The 27,497-nt window shown below is 34.3% G+C and overlaps 3 protein-coding genes across 3 annotated transcripts in view; 2 read left to right on the forward strand and 1 right to left on the reverse strand.

The window, feature by feature from the left end:
• LOC143920042 (uncharacterized) overlaps positions 1–27,497 on the forward strand; it is a 366,222-nt gene that overhangs the window by 298,938 nt on the left and 39,787 nt on the right. The gene's annotated exons all lie outside the window — the stretch shown is intronic.
• LOC143920110 (uncharacterized) lies at positions 3,728–13,580 on the reverse strand. Its single transcript, XM_077442822.1, has 19 exons — positions 13,534–13,580; positions 12,856–12,923; positions 10,688–11,119; positions 9,473–9,594; positions 9,240–9,384; positions 9,073–9,157; positions 8,704–8,977; positions 8,495–8,601; positions 7,315–7,479; positions 7,072–7,173; positions 6,856–6,997; positions 6,645–6,782; positions 5,486–5,636; positions 5,264–5,398; positions 4,862–5,040; positions 4,419–4,613; positions 4,150–4,361; positions 3,925–4,076; positions 3,728–3,852 (listed from the first exon to the last, which is right to left on the reverse strand). Exons 1-19 carry the CDS (start codon positions 13,578–13,580, stop codon positions 3,728–3,730), a joined length of 2,976 nt encoding a protein of 991 aa, XP_077298948.1.
• LOC143920043 (putative RNA-binding protein 46) lies at positions 21,065–22,236 on the forward strand. Its single transcript, XM_077442730.1, has 2 exons — positions 21,065–21,703; positions 21,797–22,236. The coding sequence occupies exons 1-2, from the start codon at positions 21,079–21,081 to the stop codon at positions 21,838–21,840; spliced, it is 669 nt and encodes a 222-aa protein (XP_077298856.1). The 5' UTR covers positions 21,065–21,078; the 3' UTR covers positions 21,841–22,236.

The raw sequence follows: 27,497 nt of genomic DNA on the forward strand, positions 1-27,497 counted from the left end.
ATCAAACTCGACCATGTCGTATAAGCGAGCCGCCACAATATAGAAAAAATGTCGCGTTCATGGGATTATACATAGGGCGGGTGAAGGTCCGTTCATACCCAGTCAGCACGTACCGACTTCAGCAGGTATCGGGCCGTACGAAAAGTATTCTTTGATACTGTTACGTACGCCGCGGATTGAGCGAATTGCACTTAGATCAACGGATATCTGTTATCGTGTTAACTAAGTGCATGCACTTACTTCCAAGGATTATATCTGGACTCTAAGTGCATTTAGGCTAAACAATAACCGTTATTAGTTTATGGGAACTAGTCTAGTTGTGAAGGTCTTCTTCACCACCAGTCCACCATGTATTATAGACAGGTTCGTCTGTGTTCGGTATTAATACAGCTATATGTTGAATATGGTATTTATTTGGTAGTAACACGTATACACAAGTATGATTAATTGTTGGCAAAAGTATGTCGTTCAGAAGGTCTCTGGATGCGGCAGTGTGTTGCTGGCTCGTTGTTCGGCTATGTTCGGAAGGTCTCTGGATACGGCAGTGTGTTGCTGGCTCGTTCGGCTGGTTGATCTTCCAAGTCCGCGTGGTGTAGTGGTGGCAGGTCAGGAGCTGGATGTTGACTGGTCTGCTGCTGTGTGTCGACGCTTGGTGTTGTGGGTCGACTGGTCTGGTGCTGTGTGTCGACGCTTGCTGCTGTGGGTCGACTGGCGTTGCTTCTTTGTGGCTGCGTTTTAACGATAGTGTTACGTACGCCGTGGATTGAGTGAATTGTACTTAGATCAACGGATATCTGTTATCGTGTTAACTAAGTGCATGCACTTACTTCCAAGGATTATATCTGGACTCTAAGTGCATTTAGGCTAAACAATGACCGTTATTAGTTATTTCTCAGAATCGGTACGGGGAGACCCAATGTCGTGGCAATACATATCCGAATACGTGACTATACAACAGGTAAACAGATTAGGCGTCCTGAGAGATCTATCCTTTATAAGGCGGTACGTAGGCGATATCATGTCATTCTGGACGGAGCACTGGCAATGCGTGTATCTCCTTAATCATCAATAAATGCTGTGAAACGACTGTTGGCCTTTAACTTGGATCCTCCACCCACCCCTACGCAACAATACATTTTGTATGGGTATGTTCATTTCAACCGTCACGTTTACGCCACGGCAGGCTTACAGCAGTGCCCGACATTTCCTGTTCATACCTTACAGCAGCGTTTCCCAACCTTTTTTGACTCGCGTACCACTTGGTAGTACATAACGCTAAATTGTACCATGTAACGAACGGTTTTACGCGCGCTTATCTGATCTCGCGGTGGTGATGCAGAGGGCGTTTACGTCGTTCTTCTTCCAAGGGTCGGGTTATATGGAAACGTGAACTATCCTTGGGATACAGTTATTTCATATTGTTTATTTCATATTGTTGCAAGATATTATTTATTATTAATAGTTTTGGACCATTGTGGTGTAGGCATATAGTACAACTGAAATGATCTCATCAGGTCATTGCGACACATATCTAGGAAAGTCATTAACGCATGGCACACGCTCGCCTCGTCAAAAGGTCGACACGTGTTTCTATACACGTGTCTGGGAAACAAAGGAAGAACACACTGAACCCATAAAAACCACGAACTACGTCCAGGCGTATGAACCCATAAAACCACGCTCGCAGCATAACTAGGGCAGCGCGAGTACCAAGAACAAAATATGTGCACACGACACACTTCAACCCAAAACGTTTATAAAGCAACGCAGCAACCTCCACCGGCAGAGTGAGCCTCTGGAGTTCAAACAGATCACTTCTCCGAAGAAACCTCTTCGTACATACAATAACCATTGTACCAATTGAACGCAAATAAACGATCCTCTTTCAAACTCAACTGAATTTCCATAGGCCGGGAAACGGTCGAAACCTTTCACTCGACCACCTGTTCTATAGTGGCATTACAGGAAGAACCTAATGCGCCACAATGGCCTACATTTGATAAATATATAAAAACATGATATTAAAACAAGTAAACTGTAAATAAAGGAAAAAAGCAAAAGCAGAAAACATGGTAAAATAAAATAATAAAAAAAGTAACAAAAGGAAAATAACACATCATTCAGAGAGAAAAAAAAATAACAAAAGTGTAAAAATCAAAAATAAAATCCATAAATCCCATTATTTGTTTACACTGAACAAAATTAAAATAGTGTATAAAAATAATAGTTATATATAGAATAAATAGTTATATATAGTCGGGGAGGTTCCTGACTGCAAATTGTCTCGTTGATAACAGCTTCCTCGTGGTCGGGAATCTGACTCTGCGGTCCTCTCGTTGGTCGGTCCTCTTACGGCTGAGGTTTCTCCGGAAACGGCGTGAGGGATACAGGGGACGTTGGGCTGGTACTCTTGGGAGGGAGTGATGCTGCACTCGACCTCACAGCGGTGCTTCAGCAAGATGGTGGATCTCTGGGCCCCGTCTCCCCCTGGAGACGTGCACAGGAGAGATCTTTCTTCGTCGGTCGATGGCGGGTGAGAGAGGGTCGCTCTCCATTCGCGCGCGCCTATAAGGCTTTTTCCTGTGTGGCCACTCGAAATAAAGGGCGAGTGTTACCCTATCGGACGATGGGGCGAACGTCGCGTTACAACCATCATTTAAAAATGATTTTGTCTTATTTATTTCAAATTCTCTTTTTATATGCTATAATTTGAAAGTTCAATCAAGTTCTCCTTTTCCTTGGTAGCTGTCCGAAAATGTTCATTATCAAAGGGGTTTGAAATCAAATTGTTTGCTTCTTAAGGTTTGGGGAAGCACTGCGTAAAAGACGATTTCAGCTCTATTAAATACTCATTTATATTTTCACGTATATCCCGAGACATACAACTTTTGTTTTCAGATAAGAAATTATATATTAAATATTGTGCGTGTGGACGGCGCCTATATAGAATGCGTACAAGGTATAGTCCTTTCAAAACGTCAAAAAAAAAGATCCCGTGGGTGTATTCGGTAAAATTTTGTGTGATTTCGCCCTTGTGTTACTTTCATGAGGTGACTATTCGTACTGATTTCACCAGGACAGTACTGGTTTTGTGGGTATCTGTCCCAGAGAAGTGTAATAATAATAGAAGGGCCCTTACGAATAAATAATTGTTGTCAATATTACGCGGTACGTCTTTATAAATACGCTACAACGCACGGAATACAATCGGATTTACCTATAAAAATGTATCCCATGTTGTTTATTGTGGGTTTTTGAATGCATTGTGCAATTTTTACCGATGCTTGCCCATCTTGCGAGTAATATAAAAAAAACAGACAAGTTTTTATCGGACATACGTCGAGCACCAAGCATCAAATACGACTGATGCTAAAATTATTTAGGATTGTCTGTGGACAATCGTCACTTGACAACAATATGACGCCTAAAGCCACTTCTATTTATATAACATTTCTCTGTGATAGTCTATTTAAATAGCATAGACTTATCCTAAATATAGAAAAATTGAAAGAAAACAAAAAAAACTTGATCTAATTTTTTAATGAATAATTTTTACTACAATTTTATAATTTCAAATAAAAGTCAAACATTTTCTATTACATTTATTATTCATAATTTTTTCACTGAACACAATTACTAAAAAGACACTATAAAAAGTAGGTATACATCGAATTTAATCTAACTTCCATTGAACACATACTACAAGTGATACACTACATATTATCGTTTATTTGGTAGGCTTCATTCTCATACCCTTGGCTGAGTATAAATGTCGAACTGGACGCTGAGAAACAACCACCGGTGGCAAATTGGCCTCTCGCCATTCCGCTTCCAGACGCACATACACACCACCTAACACAAAAAATACAATCACATTCATATATGAACAATATTTCCATTTCAAAAATTATTATTAGACATTACCTAGTGGCTGCATTTGCTTCGGCTGAGATACAGCAGCCCTTCTAGCTAAAAGCGAACGCATCTGCCGAGCTGCACGTTCTTCATACTGCCGCTGCTGATCTTGGTTACTCCGGGCCGACAAAGTTGCAGCCCATTGACGACCCCCTCCACGTCTAATATACACAAAACCTTTTTAAAATGTCGCTTTTTAGAATAAAGCTACTTGTATACATATGTATATAAAACCTTCTAGTTAAAAATCTTGGACGGCAACGTAAAGGACCGCGACGGTGAGCCGGCGAATGTGGTGGACTGCTTTCTTCACTGTGACTGGACTCAGCACTTGAAGTTTCAGATTCTTCAACGTCGCCACTCTCAGATGAAGAAACATCCTTGGCTTCGACCTTACTCCGTTTTTCTTTTTCGCTCGAACGATTTGTCATCGATAATGAACCGGGCTTTTGATGGATAATTACTATCATTAAAATTTGCAATTATATGAATTATTCTATTACAAGTTTATGGTTTATCAGCCAGCAGCATAGCTTGGTGGTTGCATTAATGATAACCACCAACAGGTTGCCGGGTTCAAGCCCCAGTTTGACCTTGATTGAAAAGAATTTACTCCGAATATTTCTGTAGGGCTGCTGGACAGACTTGGATATTTGTAACTCCAAATCGATCGTTCCCATCACAGTTTGCCATTTTATCTGGTTTTATTGTTGAAACGGTTCCTCATAAAATTAGCATAAACCATCCTACCCAGTATTTGAACCACTACTATTTGAACATGTTTTCTAAATTTATAATCTATAACTTTATATGTACAAATTTAATATCATAGATGTCGCTCAGAGGCAATCCGAAAATGGCATCATGGGAAAACATAAAATTGGGTCCATCGGCTATACCGCCTTTCCCAAGTGTTAAATAAAAAAAAATATATATATAAACTCACTACTAAAGATTTCGAATTGTTTTCTGAATCAACATCGGCGCTCACATTATTAGACGTGCTCGAAATTGAATTGGAGAAGTCACCGCTCATGACCGAAGATGTGTTGAGCTGAATCATTGACATAGTCCGTGCTCCTATTCCTAACGAGACCGTGTCTGCAGGTTGTGCTTTATTAGTTACTGGAATGTTTAATTTAAATTATTTTAATCGGCCAGATTATTATACATATATGCAGTACTATTTAAAATGAAATTAAAGTCATATATCATATTTATCTATTTATAGTGAATAAAAACACAATTTTTGACACGCAAGGCTTTGACTTATATCAAATTTAAGCCATTAGATCCGACTGATAATTTACACAGTCAATTATTGTGATATTTCAATTATCTATATTACCTTGAGTTTTGCTAACAGACGAGCCAGAATAAAGTTTCCCTAGAAGACCTAAAGGTTGTCTCGGAGGAGCAAGTTTCAATCCATCCCACCAAAACACCTCACGTCCAATCAATCTTCCATTTTCTTCATTACTTTCTAGTTTTAAACAATGTACAATTGTATTTTATTAATGTATTTCAATTTAAAGTCACAACAAAATACATATACACATTGTAAGTTTACCTCTAGCAACAAGTTTGATCAACCGCTCTGGAAATACCAAATGAGGAGGCCCCAATTGAATCACATCTTTGAATTCATTGTAAATTGTAAATATTGCCATGTCATGATCTGTTTTCTGTTCGGGGTTGTGCTCGCGAAATTGACACCCTTGCTATCAAATCATACGCATACATTTAACTCACACAAATAAAAAAAACAATTAAAATATACTATTGACCAGTGGCGGCTCGTCTATATGGGCTGCGGGGCTACAGCCTCCCTGTATAGTACAAATGCATGCTATGTTTGCCGTAGATATGGGTGCAGGGTAGGGTTTCTGACCCGGGTCGACCCGGGACAGACATTTTCGGGAATTCACGGAATTTTTGTTGTCCCGTGTCCCAGGAATTCTTATCTTTAATCCCGGGAATTGGATTTAAAAAAATCTTGAAAACATACAACATTTTCACGACTGCACGAAGGGAAATAATAAATCAAATACACAAAGAATCGTAAAATATTCTCAAAAATTAAAATCGAAGAAAGAAGTAGCCTAAAACTGATTTTTTTAATTAATACAAATTTTAAATAATTCTGATTTTATACCGAACAAAACATTCTTTAATTGTTGTTATATTAGCGAATGTATATCCTACGGTGAAACTATTATGAAGCGAATATATCCTTTTGTATTGACGATTCCACAACGGAAGAAAGTCTTTAAAATTCGGATGAAGATGAAATAATTGTGTGTTTGACGATGAATGAAGAATTAAATAAGGAGTTATCAAAGACGAATATACAAAATAACGTAAATAAAAATAACCTCGACTTTTAAAAAGAAATTAAAATATACATGCTGACAATTTAAATTTGAAAAACATATTATTATTAATAAAAAATATATTAAATTGAAAAAAAAAGTTTTTTTACACGTGTCCCAAGATCCCGGGAATCCCGGGAACGATCCCAACCCGTGTCCCGGGAATTGAAAAAGTCCGGGAAATCAGAAACCCTAGTGCAGGGCTGCAGACCTCCTAGTAGAGTACATATGCATGCTATTTTTGTCTGCATTTGATCACCGGTATGGTTAACGAGCTACTACATTCTGATTAATCTCTGCAGCCCCCCCCCCCCCCCCTATGAATTCACACGAGCCGCCACTGCTATTCACACATACTGAATTATTATTGAGAACTTGGAAACGGTATGCACGATCTCCGCAACAAGGATACCGACCAACGGGCAGACAAGTCGGACGTACCGGCTCCAGAGAAAAGAACTGCGGCACGTCGGCATGGTAACAACACCATTGCATCTAAAACCGACATACAAATATATAACAATAAACTACCCCAACGTCACAATTCAATCCGGTCATATATGTATACTTGATTAACTGGAAAATGATTGTCGCATATTGAACACTTGAGGAAATGACAATCGCCCCACAACTTCCAATACACTTTCCTCCATGATTTCAATTCGCCGTAAAGAGATGTAATATATTCGCTCAAGTTCCAACTGAGATCGCTGCAAAATTTAAATACAATAAATACACGTCTGTAATATTTTAAATTGTACAATAACAAAACTCGAAGCAATACCGAGTGTGTGCACTCAATATATTTCCCCAACGGTCGAGTATCATACTTGAAGGCACACACGGAACTCTGTTGGCCGTCTGTCTCGGTAGCAATTTGTTGCATCTAAAACGTATCGTTACGCATTTAGTACAAATGGATGCAGTTCTGCAAAATAGATCCAACCCACATAGGTAAAATTCGCATAGAAAAGATTCATCGAGTTGCACCACTTGTGGGTTGGATCTTTTGTGTGTGGAATCTTACTTGCAACATTTGTAGAGAGTAGCTAGAGAAGCGTAGTGTCCCCTCAATGTTTCAAAAACCGGTTCACCCAAGGACATGATCATTTTGCAAAACAATCTTGATTGTATTTTATCCTTCCTGTCTTTGATCTCTTCTAGTTCTGTATTGGTATACATTGCTCCGAGCCTTCAAAATAAGAGTGCAACATTGAAGCAAATAAATATATGAATGAATACAAGGAAATTGAGAATTTTTTTAGTAAATCGTTTCATTTGCTCTATTACTAATAATGTTAGTTGACATCTCCAATAGGAAACTACATACTTATAATAATGTTAATGATGTAACACTTATTGAAAATGCTACTTGAAGAAGAAAATCATCTTGATCTATATATATAAGGAAATTCTTACCCCCTAGTAAATCAGTAAACCCTAAACCAGTGCTTCCCAATTACTTTCATGTCACGACCCCCTAAATCTGAAAGAATTAATTCCCGGCCTCAAAAAAAATTATTTTCTAGATAAAAGGTTTATTTGGCAGTAATTATTACAATTATAATACACATATTTATATTCAGCACAAAATTATAGGAACTTGCTTCACAACAATTTTGCTAAATAAAAACTATACACACATGAAACAATTTAATGCGATAGATGAGGTCGCATGTTTTTACATAACAAATCGATATCGGGTTCAATGTCAGAAATGCTAACTCGCAAAGCATCTTCCAAAGTCTCCGTGGAAAGGTATGACCTTTGCTTATTTTTTAATATAAATAATGATGAAAATACTGTTTCGCATAGGTACGTAGTCGCGAAAGGAATAAGAGTTATCAGGGCTCATTTTCCAATAGCAGGATATTCTTGCTGTCGCCTTAACCAAAATTCTGAAATACTTTTTTCATTAAATTCCACTTCAAGCAAATTATCTGATCTGATATCGATCAACTCTTCTTGGGCTGTCCACGTAATATGATCATATTTTAAGGACTTGGCAAATGGTGTTCTTATCCAATTGTTCCTTTCATCCTCATTCAAGTTTGGGAAATATTTCCTTAAATATATACATTCCCTAAATATGTAATGTGGAAAAATATTCATAAATGAATATTTGCGAGAAATCCTAAGGCCCCCCGGGGGGTCGCGGCCCCCAATTTGGGAAGCACTGCCCTAAACTCAAGTGTAAAACTATATACCTTGTCAGTATTGTATCATTGAGGCACGCTAAATTGGTATTTGTTTTAACAATATCACACATATTAGTATGACAATACATAAGGCAATCATGCAGCAATGGGTCCATCTGAAATAAGCAGCTTGTTATTGCCATGTTCAGGTTTATAAAATGATAATTAGTGACATGTGTATATATGTATTATAGAGATAAATGAATGAGAAATATTACTTGGAGGAACGATGCAGAAACAAGAATCGGTACGACGTTTGTCGGATCCAGCTGCGGCCAGTCAGCTTCCAATATTGAATCTTTCTTGACCCACCGCATGAGCCAGTCGAATATTTGAATGTCGCAGTGGACAGATATGTCCATGTCTTCCAGCTTTTGGCCAGAAGTCACGTCGGCGAAGTACCCCATTTTGGAAACGAGGAGTTTCTGCGGACATTTGAAGTCTTTCTTCATACCTTTCACTTCGTCGCATACGTGTATTTCAACTTCTCCACTGAAAAATAAACTCATTTATATTAAAATTTGTGTTTATTAAAATTTGTGTTTTTATACACACACACACTTTGAATGCGTATAAAAGAAACATACTCTCCTTTAGCGAGGATTTTGTCTCCGCCTGTAGACGACTTCCTTCGGTTAATCCGAGACGGCATGGAAGATTTTTCTTTAGTTTCTGTAGACAAATTATGTCATTTTATTTCATTCATACAGAATAATCATATTAAATCAAACCTATTTTTTTTTTTTTTAAATACCTGTAAAACTTGCAGACTTTTTTGTTTCCGTTCCTGAAGATGCGTTCTTTTTTATAACCGGTTGGTGAAAGCTTGTAGGTTTTGGTATTTTACTTTGACCGATCATATAAGGCAAAACGGAATCCAATATTCCTTCATTCAGTATCTACAAACAAGATTCGTACGTTGAGTTCAAGGTCATGTTAAGGCAAACTAGTTTAACGGTAAAGTGTGTATTCGTTCAGTTGACTCACATCTGACAATTTAGATTTAAGAGCTGAATCGATGAAACTCTCTTCAGGATCAGTCTTTAAATCTCTTCTATTGGCAATAGATCTTCGACCGAACGTACTAACTGAGTTTCTCCTAAGATCACCTATACAAATATAACATTAAGATGTTTAGTTAACAATATTCTTATTAAAAACGTCATACGATTGGACTATTTTTATTAATCATTAAATTTCGTCACAACATCTTTAATTCCTTGTCTAAATTTCGTTATATTTTTCATCCCCCCGTCCGTTCCCCTAACCCCTTCATTACAAATCGTCACATTAAGCCCGTTCCATTAGGTGTGACGTAATTTATTCTTCACTTCAGTTTCTTATTGTACATAAAGCTTTTATAAAAGTAGCTCATGCAAAAAAAATAATTCGGATGTGACCAATCCATGACTTAATCTATATATTTGAGGAATATAAAAAAGTTTCAAGAAAAAATTCGATAATTAAAGATACATACACGTTCACACATATCAGTTATGAGAGCATTTTCAATACAAATTGAGCGCAAATGTAGGGAAACTTACACGAGACAAAAGTTCTACTTCCGGTTGTCGGATTTTGTTCGAAATTTTTTTATTGCTTAAAATCACTATAATTATTATACACATTAAATATGAAGAAAATAAAAATAATTTAAAAGGTCAAAATAAAATAATGAAATATTGTTTTAAAATAAAATACTACTTCCGGTCTACGAATTCTGACCAAAACCTTACCAGCTCTTAGTTAGTACATAAAGAATAGAAATATAAATTTTCAGCCTGATACGTTCAGGGATGCGGAGGAAATTGGGGTCACATTTTTGACATTTCTAAAGGTCTGACCGCACTATACGGCCGTCGACTGCTGCAGCACGATACAATACGGCAAAGTTGATACAAAAGGCAACTCTGTCGCGTGACGCGTAGTGCGTTATATCTCATACAATTTCATACAAACAATATTTGGCCGCACGCTGCCGTTCGTGTCGCAGACGCATAGTGCGGTCAGACCTTAAGAGGAAAAAATCCCACTTCCGATTTATTAAATTTAGTGATTTATTTTTTGTTTTTATTACATTGATATAAGAATTATACATGAATTTTCTCGTGACGCGCTCACAAGTTTAAGGGGTGGAAAAAAATAGTGAAGAAAAATCGAAAAATAAACCAGAAGTGCATACGTGAATTTACATAGGTATACCTTTTTTACCCTTGACCGCACTATTTGGTTCTTTGCTATCTAGATCTCCCGATAAGAAATTGGTTGAAGTTCCTGCTTCCAAAGCGGCTCCACCTTCAGATCCTCGACGCATGGCACCTTCGTCAATTCCAACCGGACTGTTTTCCAGGATCATCTTGATCACCGGATTCTTCTCCAGGTCGTCCCAGTCTATCGTCTGAGCATTCGGCATATCGTTGTTACTTTCAACACACTCGTACAATTGATAAGCCGTGCGCATAAAATCGTAAAAATCCCTCTTGGATATTCCGCCGAGCAGAGCCTGGTGCGATTTCTTCGCTTCCAATTGAGCCTCATTAGACGGTGAATCTCGATTATTCGCACCATTTTTACTATTTTTATTGTCTTGGTTCGAACTTTCCATACGCCGTTTTTCGTCAACGATTATATTGACTTGAATCGGAAACAAAACAAAAAAAAAAAACAAATTTAAACGTATTCAAAAAATAATTGATCAATTTACTTCAAAAACCACTTACTTCATATTGATTTGATGATTCCATCTGAATGTTTAAAACTTGGCAATAGTTAATTTTATGAATAGACAAGAAGACGTGCAAACTGAAAAGTTGTGTAGATTGAAATAGCAACAGTAACCAGTTTGGGTGAGTGCACGTGAACGAGCTAGGGTGACTGTGGATTCTACAACAAATTAATTTTATTATTTTGCTTCTGTTATGGCGATCAATACTGTATGTATGTGCAGTACATCAATATATGAATACATATATAAAACGCTTATTATGTTACACTCAGAGAGATGTAATAAGAAGTTTTTTTCCGCGCCTCCCTTCGTTTTATTTTTGAATAGATATAATAATATAGACACGTTTTAAATAATAAACTTTTATTTAAAAATAATGAACACTACAATCGACAGAATAATAAAAAGGTTTTGCTATAACATAAATGTATACGAACACGTATATTTATTTTTATATTAAATTACTAATTAAACTACATCTAACACATCAAAATTTAATGCGAAGGATGTTTTTGTTTATTGGCACAAAGTTTATCAAATGTTGGGGGCAATATGGAGAGTGCCACTCGTAACTCCTTTTCGACTATTAACCTGGCTTGATATTTGGTTTTCATTGCAGCTAGTGCCAAAAAGTCCGTTTCGCATAAATAAGACGTTACAAACGGTAGAAGCACTTGCATTGCTTTGCAATACAAAGATTCATACTCTCCACTAAGATTCATCCAAAATTTAATTATGGTTTCATTTTGAAACTTTTGTTTTAGTGAGCTATCGCATGATAATTCTATCAATTTTTCTTTTTCGTTGGTTGTCAGCTCGAATTCGTCTTCTTCATTGTAGTTAAATGGATTCTGTATCCACAAAAACTTTGAGAAATCAAAGTCTTTGAAATAATTGGAAAAATGCAGCACTAAACCATCCAAGTGGTCAATAAAAAGATTTTTACTTGCTTCAATATTGGCCAGAAATCTTTGGAAAGTGAAAACATATCCAACTCATTTTTTTGTAAATTTGATTTCCATAACTTCAACTTTTTAATGAAAGCTTTTACTTTGTATTTTTGAAAAAGTGGATGTATTTTTGATTCCTGCATTGATTTATTTAAACCGCTCAATTTTCCAAAAATTTCAACCAAATAGGCAAGTTTAACAATAAAATTATCTTTCATGTTGGTTTTCTTCGAGAAGGGTTGCTAATTAAATGTGTATATAAAAATGAAAGAAAAATAAAAATAAACATTCATGCATTGAATTTTTACTGTTAAGCTACGATATGAAGTTTTATTTATTTGTAGATATTATGGTATGAAAATTATTTTTTTATTAAAAAGTTTTGGCGCCTCCCCTGGCAATAGTACGCGCCTCCCAGTTTGGAAACCATTCAATCGCACGGAATACAATCGGATCAATTTACTTATAAAAATGTATCCCATGTTGTTTATTGTGTGTTTTTGAATGTATTGTGCAATTTTTACCGATGCTTGCCCATCTTGCGAGTAATATAAACAAACAGAGAAGTTTTTATCGGACATACGTCGAGCACCAAGCGTCAAATACGACTGATGCTAAAATTATTTAGATCTGTCCGTAGACAGAATGTCACTTGACAACAAAAGAACACCTAAAGCCACTTCTATTAATATTACATTTCTCTGGCTTAACCCCGGTGTGATGTTTCATGTGCGCAACAAGATAGCATTTAAGAGCAAATGATCTGGAACAAACATTACATTTGTGTGATTTTTCTTCAGTGTGTGATTTCACATGTGCAATAATATATAATAATATGACAATATATGTATAATACAATGACGCAATAGGTCAATGTGGGTCTAGTTGGATGCAATGAGCATCCTCGTATACTTATTCTAGCTCTTTTTTAAACTTTTGTCTGATTTTTCCCCCAATTTTCTGTCTGCAGTTTAGTTTTTTAGTATAATTCCGAATTGTATTTGACAAAAGACGAGTCATCCAACCAAAGTTGCTAGCAATATGCGATACAAATATCGTAGACAGCGATCTTATTTTTATCGACAGAGAAATCGGTCGACAAGTCGCTTCGTCAATGAACTCCACAATACCACGGATCAATTAACACAAGTAGCATTTTGTAACTTGGTGAATCTTTTTTGTATAATATAATATTAGACAGCAGTATATTGTTGTTAGTGATGTACTTAGAAAAATTGGCCCACGTGTAAAAGTTATCAAATCACACCTTTTAAATGTCCCTCTTGCCTCTAAATTTGCAAATTCTGCAATTACATAATTTAATGATATTATCTGAGCTTCTTCGTATTTAATAGTTAATATTGCACGTTCACCTAGTCTGGATTGACCATTTGAATTTCTTCTGTAGTCTTTTATTCATTTTAATTTACCAAATGTGAATATTAATGTAAATTTGCTAGCGACAGTGACTGGCAGAGTGGTAAATAGCGAAAATATTGTATACATGCACTTGAAAGAATTCGCTTATCATACAATTATCAATAACACTGAGCAACAAAAAATCACGTTTTTGAGTTACCAGAGCGGAGACTAACCAATTATTACTAAGTTTGACCCACTGAATTCGTATATGATATTTATTTTTGTTGGTGGGTGATCGTTTTCGAGATATGAGCGTTTAAAAAAATGCGCGATTTTTACAGTTTTTTGGCTTTTGCGGTCTTTAACTCAAAATTTAGGATTGTTAAGGTAGACAGATATTTAGTATTGGAATCAGTAGACAGATATTTTTCCTAATAATTGTTACATTTCATTGCTTTAAAATACTTCTAATTAATTGTCTAGCGAATTTTAAAAGTCAAATATATATTTTTTTTACGGATTTTTTTTCCGTGCTATTTTTCATTTATTTGGCAAATTTTTTATTTCACCACGTTTATAAGGATTGGTTTTCTATCTCAATATTTTTTTTTTTATCTAAACGTACTAACTCAAGCGGTAATTGCAATTTAAATGCTTTCGTTGTGTATATGGTTGTAGCGCGTAATATTTGGGTGCAAGCGAGATGGCATGTAATCCACCTCACAGAGTACAGCGGTCAGACACGGAAAAAAAATCCGTAAAAAAAAAATATATTTTTGTGATATAAATGTGACATTTGTTTCAAATCGTTTGCTCACAAATCTTTACTCTTGAGACATGAATGATCTCATACTGGAGAAAAGCCATATGAATGTGAAGAATCTTATTGCACATATGAAATCTCACACTGGGGGAAAAGCCACACAAATGTAATATTTGCTTTATATCGTTCACTCGAAAAAATAGTCTTGTTGCACACATACAATCTCACACTGGGGACAATATATATGTATACTAGTAATCATGCATTTAAGTTTTAAAAGCATCGTTTTAAAAAACTGCACATTGTCGTTGTGACGTCACACTGTGCAATCAGTGTGATGTCGTCTGTACGGACAATCAATCATCAGGAAACCAGTGTGAAGTGTAACATAATAAGCGTTTTATATATTCATATATTGATGTACTGCACATACACACATACAGTATTGATCGCCATAACAGAACTAAAATAATAAAATAAATTTGCCTCTTTCCGTTCCCGTTCCCATTCTTGTTCCCGTTCCCAATTGTCGGTAAAACGCAGGCAGCGAACACGTTGGTCGCGAAGCGAAAACATTTGAAATTATAAGCGTTGCAATGAGACTCATTCCCGTTTTTCTCGTTTCCGTTCCCGTTTTTGGGCGATTTTTTTTCAAAGTAATCTTCCCGGACATGCATACAAAAAATCCTGAAAGTTCCATCGTAATCGGTTGAGTGGTTTAGGAGCCTATTCGAGACACACACACACACAGACATTCATTTTTATACATATGTATATAGATTATATCGGTCTCCGTGACGAGCCAGAATGTTAAATTACAGAAAACACAAATACCGGAAGGCAAAGATCGAAAATCGATAGATCTTAAGTCGAAAGATCAAAAAATAGGGTGCATGGTAAACGGTACATACTCACGTACATACTCACTTAATTTGCGCGAGCTGGATACAACAGGAACAAGAGGAACAGGCTTTTCCTCCTTTATTAATGTGCGCGCGTAGAATACGGGAGGAAAAGCCTGTTCCTCTTGTTTCTGTTGTACCCTGCTCGCGCAAATTAAGTGAGTATGTACCGTTTACCATGCACCATTTTTTTTTTGATCTTTCGACTTAAGATCTTTCGATTTTCGATCTTTGCCTTCCGATATTTGTGTTTTCTGTAATTTAACATTCTGGCTCGTCACGTAGACCCAGATTAAATGTACATTGCTCTACTATCGAAATTCAATATTCGTACATTTTTTCCAGGAACCAGTTATTTACCTACGAAATCCGAGTTGCTATATAGCTTATCAATGTATTCGTATGTAAATAGATATGTATTGATCTGATAAGTACTAATGTAAAGTGTATAGTTTGTCAAAATGCATCGGTTTTGATGACGCGCAGTCACCCTAATATGTTGTGTTTTCTTCCAATATCGATCAAACAAATCCTTTTGTAAAAAATGTTGGCTGGCTGAATGTGTGTGGCAAACAAACAATGAAATTCATATGTAGGTATTTTATTGAATAGACCGACGCATGTCAAATTTATACGCAGACTAAATTACTATTTTCCAATACGAAATATCATTTCGTGTTCGAAGTTTTGCAATCCCTCCACCAGTGAAAAGAGAACCGACACGACATTATTATTTCCAGCATTTTGCTTTTAAAAATCACAATTCAGAGACGGCAAATCACAAAGGATTAAAATGCGTCGGAGCTCAGACGAATGCAGTATATTTATTACTTGACCGTTTTTTCACAATTGTTTATTTTACAATAAATTTACACGATTTAAAAACGCGCATTATCGTCGCTTGTGCAAATTTTGATTTGCAAATCATCAGATTATGTTCTTATCAGACTAGTACATTAACATTAGAATAATATAATACTATGATTACTAACCGTTAATTTATATTATGTATTAGATGTATTATGAATATTTATAAGGATTGTAAATAGGTTTTTGAGTTATTTTTCCTATTATGCTGTAGATTAACATTAGAATAATATAATACTATGATTACTAACCAAATAAAATAAAATTGTAAAATAGAAAATGATCAGTAGATCAGTAGCTATTAAAATAGATATTAGATGTATTGTGAAAATAATTTCGTAATGATAAAAAGTATTTATTAGACTAGATTTCTAGATATTTAGCATACAAATTTAACTTGCGTCATTATGACAATGACACGTACTTACTAGGAAGGCATTAAATAAGAAGGAATGATGGATTAGAATTTTACATACGACAAATGCAATTTTTATTAAACCATCTTAGCAATGAATATTAAAAAAATTTTAATCAAATATACAGTTTTTGAATTTCGGTTAGATTTAAATCAGTTACTTTTCATTTATAATCACTCATTTAATCGACCAATTTTGATTATGTTTACTATTATATTATACAAAAAAAATATCTGTTGCTTTCCTTATGTGTATTTATCATATACATATATTATATTTTAGCGCTTACATTTAATTTCAATCAATATGTACAATATATAAGATACACAAATTACATTCAAATGCATACAATCGATTTTATTTCATGCTATTTTCATATTTTTATTAATGTATACATTTATTGCCATGAAAATATCTACATATTAGTACACAGATTACATTTGGATCCAAACAATATCCATGTTTTTACGCTAGCATTTTGCTCAATGAATTAGTCACCAGACAATAAACAAAATTAGTGGTTTTTTTCTTATTGCTTCTGTGAGATATACAACTACATATTTAGCTTCCGTTAATCGTTTCATTAATAATTGGGCTTATAATAAATATGAATGAACATCAAAAATGCTAAATAAAATCGTCTTAATTATAATGTTTCACCCTGCAAATGCTTTAACCGGTGATAAATAAACATTTTCAATGTGATTAATTGTATTACAAGTAGTTATCAACTAATTACAATCACTTGATATTTTACTTTCATTTCTGATCACATGTTATGTGAGTTATCAATTAGAGTTTTATTTTTTATGATTATGATAATACACACATACAAATCAATGGTATTTTTTTTTACTTATTAAATTGATACAATATTATACTAACATACATATATACATATGTACTTATGTACATACTATACCTATCTTATTCGTCTTACGGAATTATGAACATTCGTCTAAAAGACATATTTTTGCGCAAAATAAATCGTTAAAATACTGTAAATTTATAAAATTTTAACATCTATGTAAGTATTATATATGTATGTACATATTATATATACGTGAAAAAACAGAAATATTTATTTTCACATTCGAATTAAATCTTCAATATCTAGATTGCATAGTTGTGATATACGTATTACGTCATCATATTTATATAATAGATAAATTCAAACGCGAACCTTAATTATCACAGACAACACATCTAGAATATATATATATATATATATATATATATATATATATATATATATATATATATATATATATATATATATATATATATATTATTATTATTTTGTTACATGTATTCTTTATTGTTATGGATTTCTAGATGTGTTGTCTGTTGATTTTTTAATAAATAAATAATATCTAATGAAAAAAAGTGCCCATTAGACGATATCAAATTGATTTTACACTCCAATTTTATTACATCTCAGCTCCTCGAGTCATAATGTCAAAAGATCATCGCAAGGTACTATTTCCGACGAGACAATAGCTTCCGGTCACATAGTTATTTGAATCACGCGATATCTAAATTCGTTCAGGGACATAATTTGCATCTGACGAAAAAAATATCGACATTAGAGTAAGTAAGAGTGCGAACAACAATACGATTTCAGAAGCTTTAACCGATTTAGACCACCGACACAGTTTCAACCGGTCTGGCCTTGAACGAAGGTAACATTATCGGTCAATTTGTCGCGAGTCCGGCAAACAAACAAAGCAATAAAGACCCTGCATTTTCGGTTTGTTCAAAGGGGATAAGGAAACTGGACAACGCTGGTGGGAAAAGTATGGGGGGGGGGGCTTCTTGGGTGAGCTAATTACTGATCAGTGATTAGAGTCGATCTGTCTTTTGGATTGTGCGGTCCTCTGCTTCTTCGTCCTTCGTTTGAAATCGGATCAAAATTCAGGTAGAACTTGTATCAATTTTATATAAAATAATGGTAGATACATAGCTAGCAGTAGAGCCGTAGTTAGGGTAGTTTGTGCTCGTTTGCAAATATGCTTCTAGGCCCCCCTCCCCTTCTATTATCTATTTTCGCCAATTACTAATACGTACATTAAGTACAACATCAAAATTACCGTTTTCCTATTTAATACGCACAAAATATAAATTCAAATTCAATTAAAAAGGGAATATTGATATTTTCGTAAATAGACAGTATTTTTTACAAGTCGTTACAAGTCGGTGGCCACCTTAATAATGTGTACGATTCGGCTTAATTAATCGAGTTATATATTAATGTAGATTTTATGATATTTTCGTACTCAGTCAAGTCAGTGGGTTACAAACTTATTGCTAATAAGCTCCCCTTTAGAAAAAAATCTTATCTTGGTGCTTCCCACCCCCTCCTCTATTTCATAAAACATTAAAAACTCATTTTTAAGTGACAAAAATGTATTAATAACAAAATACGAATATAATTGACTGAACAATAAACTGTATTATCAGCGAGCGGTTTCGTTTCGCACTTGATTCGCACATTTTTTTAACCATATCAATAGTTGCTGGCAAACCTAAACTAGCCTAACTATGTAATTCATCTATTCAACATCCATTCGGACTTACCTTTATTCATGTTGTATGCGAATTTTTACATTCTGTAAGAAATTGTATACGATTCTAGCAATGCGTTTGATAAAACAGAAACTATTTTCTTGAACGTTCGCTTCTCTTTATTAAAATGTTTTAATTTTCTTTGAAAATTAAATGGGTTTACCTAGGTATTCAGAATACATAGTTCCAAGGTGACGTTGTAATTTAGTTGGTCTCATACTATCTACAGCCAAAAAAATCAATACAGAGCAAGTACATTGGTCTTCGCAAGCCATCTATAAGCACTTGTGAATCTCATTGATAACACTGTTCGACAAATGACGACTTTTAAAATGTTTCAGAGACGGGATATGACTTTTCTTATAGATATATGCCCAGTGAACACGAATCTGGTAATAAAAAGTGTTGATTGGCTCGAGATTCGGAGATATATGTGTTTTTTAAATCGCGCGATTTTTCTATATCTTGGTGTTGTTCGGTCGATTTCTCAAAATCTCTTAATTTTCTGTTCAAAATGAATATTGGAATCTACAGTCGGGTATTTTATCTTTCATTTGTAGTACTTTTCAGCTTTCAAATATCTCTAAGTAGTCGTCCAGTTCAAATCAAAAGTCAAAATTACGTATTTTCACTTGGGATTTTTTCCCACTGTTAATATTATATTATATTGAGTATTTTCTATTGAAACATGTTATATTTTATTTTATAAAGTATATATTTTAAACAAGTATATATTTTATTTTATTTTATTATGTTATAAACGAACTTTTCGTTTTTTCGCCTCTTGGTACTAGTTCGCGTCTCCCAGTTTGGAAATCGCTGCTCTAAGTACCTACACTGGCGAAAATAACGACAGATTTTTTTTGGCAATACAATGTACAATAAATAAGTTTAAACTTTGAATTTACATCAGGGTCGCCAACCGGCGAATATTTTGGAAGTCCACAAAAAAAATTCCGGATATTATTTGCATTTTTATATTTCATTAATAATAAAAAAAATGATATTCTAAGAAATTTTAATATTCTGAAATGCAAATGATAATTTTTGCCTTTGTATTACATTAAATTGACGATATGTATTGGAGAGGAGACACAATGTGACGTCAAGTTAGTTTTAAGCTGTTATTTTTTTTTCAATTTTCAACAACAAGTACATATTTATTTTTTATCTGTTACAGCAGCTAAAACTCGACACCGATTTTGGCTAAAAGTGAGAACCGTGTGGTCTGAAAGTTGGCGGCCGCTGAATAAATTCGCGTGTCAAAACCGCTCGTTGAAATATCAAAGGTAAAATATACGGGTCTACCTCGCGGGCCCGAATGTGAAACGCCCGAAAACGCAAATATCGGAAGGCAAAGATCGAAAATCGAAAGATCTTAAGTCGAAAGATCAAAAAAAAAGGGTGCATGGTAAACGGTACATACTCACTTAATTTGCGCGAGCGGGATACAACAGGAACAAGAGGAACAGGCATTTCCTGCCGTATTAATGTGCGCGCGCAGAATACGGGAGGAAAAGCCTGTTCCTCTTGTTCCTGTTGTATCCTGCTCGCGCAAATTAAGTGAGTATGTACCGTTTACCATGCACCCCTTTTTTTGATCTTTCGACTTACGATCTTTCGATTTTCGATCTTTGCCTTCCGATATTTGGTTTTTCGTGCATTTCTAATTCGATCCCGTGAGGTGCACCCCTTTGTACATATGTACTATATAATATTATTATAAATTTGAAATTAAATTCAAATAATGGTGACAAATAAGGGAAGGTGGCCAAGGAACCGTTTCAATAATGAAATCGGATGTATTGACAAACTCTGATAAGAAACGACCGAGTCACATACATATATACAAGGTTTGGCCAGATTTTACACCAGCACCACTGATATATGTTGCTGGTGTAAAATCCATTCGGCAAACTATTATACTGTTTACATTTGTTCTGATTTTTTATAATACATATTACATACATTTGTCATGTTTGAAATTTGAAAAGAAAAATTCAATGTACATTTTGTGTTGTAGATATGTACGTTTGCGAGAAAATGGAAAAAAAGATCTTGTCTCGTAGACTGGAAGACTTGCAAGAAGCGACAGGTTGCCCTCTGACCCAGACAAATGGCGAGCGAATTTTCGGTCCACCGCCGAATTGGCGTAGTTTTACGCCAACGCGAGGCAGTGAAGTATTTATTGGAAAAATTCCCCGAGATTGTTACGAAGATGAGCTGGTGCCGGTGTTGAATTTGGCCGGTCCTCTATACATGCTCCGGCTCAAGATGGACTTCTCGGGGCACAACCGAGGGTTCGCGTTTGCACTTTATGAATCGCCAGAAGTTGCCACATCGGCCGTAGCACTCCTGAACAAATTTGCGATAAGACCAGGTGTCCATCTGGGTGTGACCCTTTCTGTAGACAATCGCGAGCTGGTGATATATGGGCTGCCTTATGATTCCACACCGCTCGGCGTGGCCAGAGTATTGGAATCGCACGTGTCGGGTTTCCAAAACATTACAATTCATCGGAACACAGTGGGAATATTAGCCATTGTGGAGTTTGATACCCACTTTGCTGCCGCTAAGGCTAGGAGAGTCCTTGTTCCAGGGTGTACACATCTCTGGAACAACAGAGTCGCTGTTGATTGGGTAGATCCAAGAAATACCCCACTTTCATGTATATATATATATATAAATGTTACAAAAGCTTTTCTGTTTACTTGTCGTTAGTTAAACTGTTTTATATTAAGATATTCGTTTATTTTTTCAGCTGGACGTTCATTGCTTAATAATCGTAGCACCCCTGGATTCTAAAGATTCGTTTGGTATCTACATACATACATATGTATTTCAAGGACCTCACTTTTTATTGGTTAATTTTGATATATGTACATATTGTCATGATTTGCATTTTATTTTTATAAACATTAAATCATGTAATCTAATTAACTCCAATTAACTCTAAAATCTATATCGAGATATAAAATGAATTCTCATATGTAATTTCTCCAATTTATATACAAACATACATAGATACATATTATTTTAAATCACAAACAAATATTTTTATTACTAACAAAAATATTGCTGTTGGAATCTACATGTATTTTAAATATAGCTTTTATATAGAAAATCATTTTTTTATGATGAGATACAAATGTTTTTAATCTCTGGTATATATTATATTATTATAAAGTCCTTGATGTACTAAATGTTATATTTTATTTGATAAGTTACTTATAAATATAATTTGTAAGAACAAGTCATTGTCAGTGCCAAAAATTATAATTTTATAAAGTTAACATTTTGCTGAGAAATTTTCTTTCTTCATTTTTTTTATAAGTTATGTATATACATATGTACATGTACGTACATACATACATACATACATATTATCGTTGTTTTATACCTAAATTTAAAATTAGCGGAGCATATTTTCGTCACGCGATAATTTCACTATCGCGAATTGCAGGTTGCAGTATTCTAATGTGCTATTATTGTAATTTTGAATCATAATCGTAAAATTCAACAGTACAACTTAATTAAATTAAATATATCATCACGATAATAATAATAGAAATACGATTAAACTTGGAACGCGATTGAAAGTAAAATCGTGAAAAATATGTATAATACATGCATGCAAGCCATTACCATTACAAATTAACAATTTCTTGAGAAATTTCCTTCTTTTATTTTTTTATAAGTATTTTATATTCTACATCATTAGATTTTTTTTATTTCTATTATAGCATAACATTGTTTGATTTAGTTTTTATGACATTCATGAAAGTCGCAGTTGTATGTATAACAAATATGTGCGATTTTATATTTTTAATAAATAACTCTCATTTATAACATGTAATTATTCCAAAATATTCCACCTACTTATCCAACCCATATGATTTCAGCTACATTAGGAAACCGCTTGCAAATTTTAAATTTTATTAAATACCAATTACACATGTGTAAATATAATAAATAAAACCAATGCAATAGAATCATTTTTAAACATTCAAATTAATTTATTTTACCTATATATTTCTAGTTTTGATAATGATAATAACATTCACCTTAAAAACAATACGAATTTTATAAATTAATTTTAAATTCTTAAACAAATTTTCATAGTGTCTTACTACACATGCATACACATCCTCATAATAATCTGTTTGCTTGTCTTCAAATTCAAAAGTTCACATGTCTACTTTACGGTGATGACTAGAGGTAGGACCGGAAGCGTGCTTTTTCCAGGAAATAGGGCGTTTTGGTTGTATTTTCCAGGAAACAGGGCAAACTACAAAGCTAGAGAGCATAAAAAAAGGTTCATCATAAAAATTAACAAAGCACGGTGAACAATGAAGAATGAACGGCGCAAAGTTGGTCCGCTCTTTAGTGATGTCCTTAAAGTCTTTAATATTATTATAAGTTCACAGACTGTTTAGATTAACAAGGAGACATTGATGTCAAAGAGTTAATGGTCCAAAAACTACACAAAAACCAATCACGCTCAAGATGTCCAACGATCTTTGGAAACCCTCACAACCCTCACACGCGATCTCGCTCGCACGCTTAGATCTATATGGGGCTATACGCTTCTACGTGTGCCGCGGCACACACGTCGCGATTATCTACCTTAGGGGAACACTCCCATCTTTGATGCCAATTAGAAACGGAACAATTGAAAATAATATACTTTAGATTTCTCCAAAATCGAGGATCAAGACACTGTTATTGATTGGGAACACGAAATAAAACTCACGAAACGGAAGCGTTCAGCCCTCTACGAAGTCTTTCCCGGGCCGCCCTCACTTGCACAATTAGGGCAAGTGGTAATGTATCAGCAAGAATATGCAAGGAGTCTGAATGAATTAAAATGAAAGAAATTTTAACATTTTGGTATCTATTTATTTAATAATAATACAAATGGAAATTGCTCAATACTTATTTCCTCCAATGCAAGTCGCATTGCTGCTTCTAAGTTTGCGTCAGTCAGCTGGTTTCTAAAATTGTTTTTAATAAAGTGCATTTCACTGAATGACAGGGACGTCATTTGGGGGGGCACTTACCCTAAATTATAATGTTAATTTTAGAAAATAGTATGAATTTAAGGATAAATGAAATACTATAGATCTATGAATGCTACGTTTATTTATTGTTACATTTGGGTAGCTTAGTGGCAATAAAATAATCGCTGCAATAAGCTATGTACTTAAAAACAAAGGTTTTATGATTTCGAAGCAAGTATATTTCGTTTTTTGAATGGAGCGAATTGTTAGAAAGGTCCGCCTTACTTTATTTTATCTCAGAAACAGCTTAAACATGGCGAATCTAATAGTAAATATTCATTTGTTTTTTTATTAAATTTATTTGAATCGAAAAAAATATATATCGAATCTTCGCCATAGAAACTTTGATTTGTTTTCGATGTTACCAAACAAATACTTACAATAAAACTAATATGTACATATGTACTTAGATACAAAGTCTCTTTCGAAATTATATATTAGAAGATGTATGTACACACACTCACATTTCATAAATCAAATCATTACGACATAAAATTATTTCATTTCAGTCGAAACCAAGGGGAGGAAAAGAAAAATCTAATAAGGTATTTCGTGCTTTTTCTTCAGCTAAAAAAAAGCTTTAAAGCTTCAAAAAGCTTTAGAGTGCGTTCTATCGCAGGTAATAGTGATAGCCACCTAGTTTTTGAAAGTGAGAGTAGATTTTTATATTCAATATTAGCAAAATCACAGAAATCTTCGTCTTTCTGTTCTGACAGTGACTATTCCGCGTCTGCGTGTGATGAATCATTCTGAGTGTGAGAAAATTATCGATTCAAGATAAATTGATTGATGCCTGATACACATTTTTTGTCTCCCTTCTACAAATAAATTCTCCAGAAAGTATAAGACAGAGACAAATAGTTAATTGTTGAATATTGACAAATAATTCAGACTGTCTGGTCCAGACATCAACTTTTTGTTTATGGTTTATGTTAATTCTGAGTTAAAAACTTCTGTAGAAATATAAAAAGTAGTAAGCTGGGACATTTTTGGCGTCGCAATAGGTTTCTTCGGAACACCGGGACACGAGACTTAAAACTGGTGACAATCCCGATTAATCGGGATGCCTGACAACCCTATTCAACAAGTATTATGCTCAAAAAGTTTGAATATGTCGGTAGTATTGAATCCATTCATATCCACCGTTAACTTTATCCGATTATCGAGCATTGAATCACCGCGAGTTTGGGACAACAGATTTACCATATCATAATTCAGTTCGCTGGTTAAGCTGCGAAGAAGCTTTGTTGTGATTCTTTGAACTTCGAGTGGAAATTGAACTATTTTTTTTTAAATTACTAGCTGAACTGGTAAATGGTGAGTGGGTTCGGAAGTTGGCATTTTTCGCATATGTAAATAAACATATATGAATGATCTTAATTTAAGACTGCAAGGAGAAAACCAGTGTCTTCCTGATATGTATGTACAATCATATAAAATCATTTAGAATTTGAGTCTCAGCTAAAAAACAATTGTTTTGCTCATTTTGACTTAGAAAAAAATTTTAGCCAGCAAACACAGTCGTCCCATTCAATTTGCAGTTGAAGCTTCGAGCGAGCTTGAAAAGCAAGTTTAAACGTACATAGATTTTTTTGATTTTGATATTTTTTTTCAAAGTTCATTCAACGGCGAAATTGAAACTTTATCACCCGAAATGCAGATGGAAATAATTAATTCGCATTGTAACGATGTTTTTAAAGAAAAATTGCCATTATCGGATATTTATAAAAATCTTCCACTAATAGAATTTGAAAATTTACATCAAGGGCTATTTTCTGTATTTGGAAGTATGTACATATGTACATATGTATATATGCGAAAAAACTTTTTCTAGAATTAAATATACCAAATCTGTGTATATGTAGATCTACTTTAATTGACGAGCGTCTTAAATCACTCTGATAATAGCTACTAGTACAATTGAACTAGCAAAAATTTTATAAATCGCAATAAATTTTTTTTCCTATATTCCAATTGTGATTTTTTTCTGTTTACATCAAAATTATTAAAGCTATGATTACATACTTTGCATCCAACGAAAAAAATACCGACATTAGAGTCAGTACGAGTGCAAACAACAACAATACGATCTCAGAAGCTTTAACCCACTTAGACCACCGACACAGTTTCAACCACTCTGGCCTTGAACGAAGGTAACATTGTCGGTCAACTTGTCGCGTTGCACAAACAAAGCAATAAAAAAACAAAGCAATAAAGACCCTGCATTTTCGGTTTGTTCAAAGGGGATAAGGAAACTGGTCAACGCTGGTGGGAAAAGTATGGGGGGGCTTCTTGGGTAGGCTGATCACTGATCACCGATCAGAGTCGATCTGTCTTTTGGAGTGTGCGGTCCTCTGCTTCTTCGTACTTCGTTTGAAATCGGATCAAAATTCAGGTAGAACATCAAAATTACCGTTTTCCTATTTAATACGCACAAAATATAAATTCAAATTCAATTAAAAAGGGAATATTGATATTTTTGTAAATGGCCAGTATTTTTTACAAGTCGTTACAAGTCGGTGGCCACCTTAATAATGTGTACGATTCGGCTTAATTAATCGAGTTATATATTAATGTAGATTTGATATTTTCGTACTCTGTCAAGTCAGTGGTTTCCAAACTTATTGCCACTAGGCCTCACTTGTAGCACAAATGTAATCTTGGTGCTCCCCACCCTCTACTTCTTTACTTCATAAAATAGAAGCACAATACAACTATAATTGACAGAACAATAAAATTCTTCCAACTGTATTATCAGCAAGCGCCCAACATATCAATAGCTGCTGGCAAATCTAAACTAACCCAACTAATTCTCACATAATTGATCTACTCTTTCATTCGGACTTCCCTATTTTCATATTGTATGTGGTTTTATACAATTTTACATTTACATTTACACATAAACTATTAACTTGAACGTTCGCTTCTGTTTATTAAACTGATCTAATTTTCTTCGAAAATTAAATGGATTTACCAAGGTATTCAGAATACATAGTTCCAAGGTGCCGTTTTAATTTACTTGGTCTCATACTATCTACAGCCAAAACTTTTATACAGAGCAAGTATATTTATTGGTCTTCGCAAGCCATCTATAATAGCACTTGTGAATCTCATTGATATAATTAGGATGAATCGTATTTTCATGTTTTGATATTTCTACTTCCTTGTTTTCTGTCGCCTATATTCCTACTAGTATATTTACTTGTACTACCTACCGTCAGTATTTTCATTATTAGTGGATTTTCTCTTGTAATCAGTCAAAATTTACGTGCGTTTCAGGAAAAAAAATTATGTTTTGTTTTGATAGTTTATTTATAACTATTTATTATTTTGATTTATTATGTTATAAACATAATAAATCCAAATAATATAGATTAATAGATTAAAATAATTCATTACTGC

Source organism: Arctopsyche grandis, chromosome 12 (assembly GCF_051622035.1).
Source record: "Arctopsyche grandis isolate Sample6627 chromosome 12, ASM5162203v2, whole genome shotgun sequence".
Classification (NCBI taxonomy): Eukaryota; Metazoa; Arthropoda; class Insecta; order Trichoptera; family Hydropsychidae; genus Arctopsyche; species Arctopsyche grandis.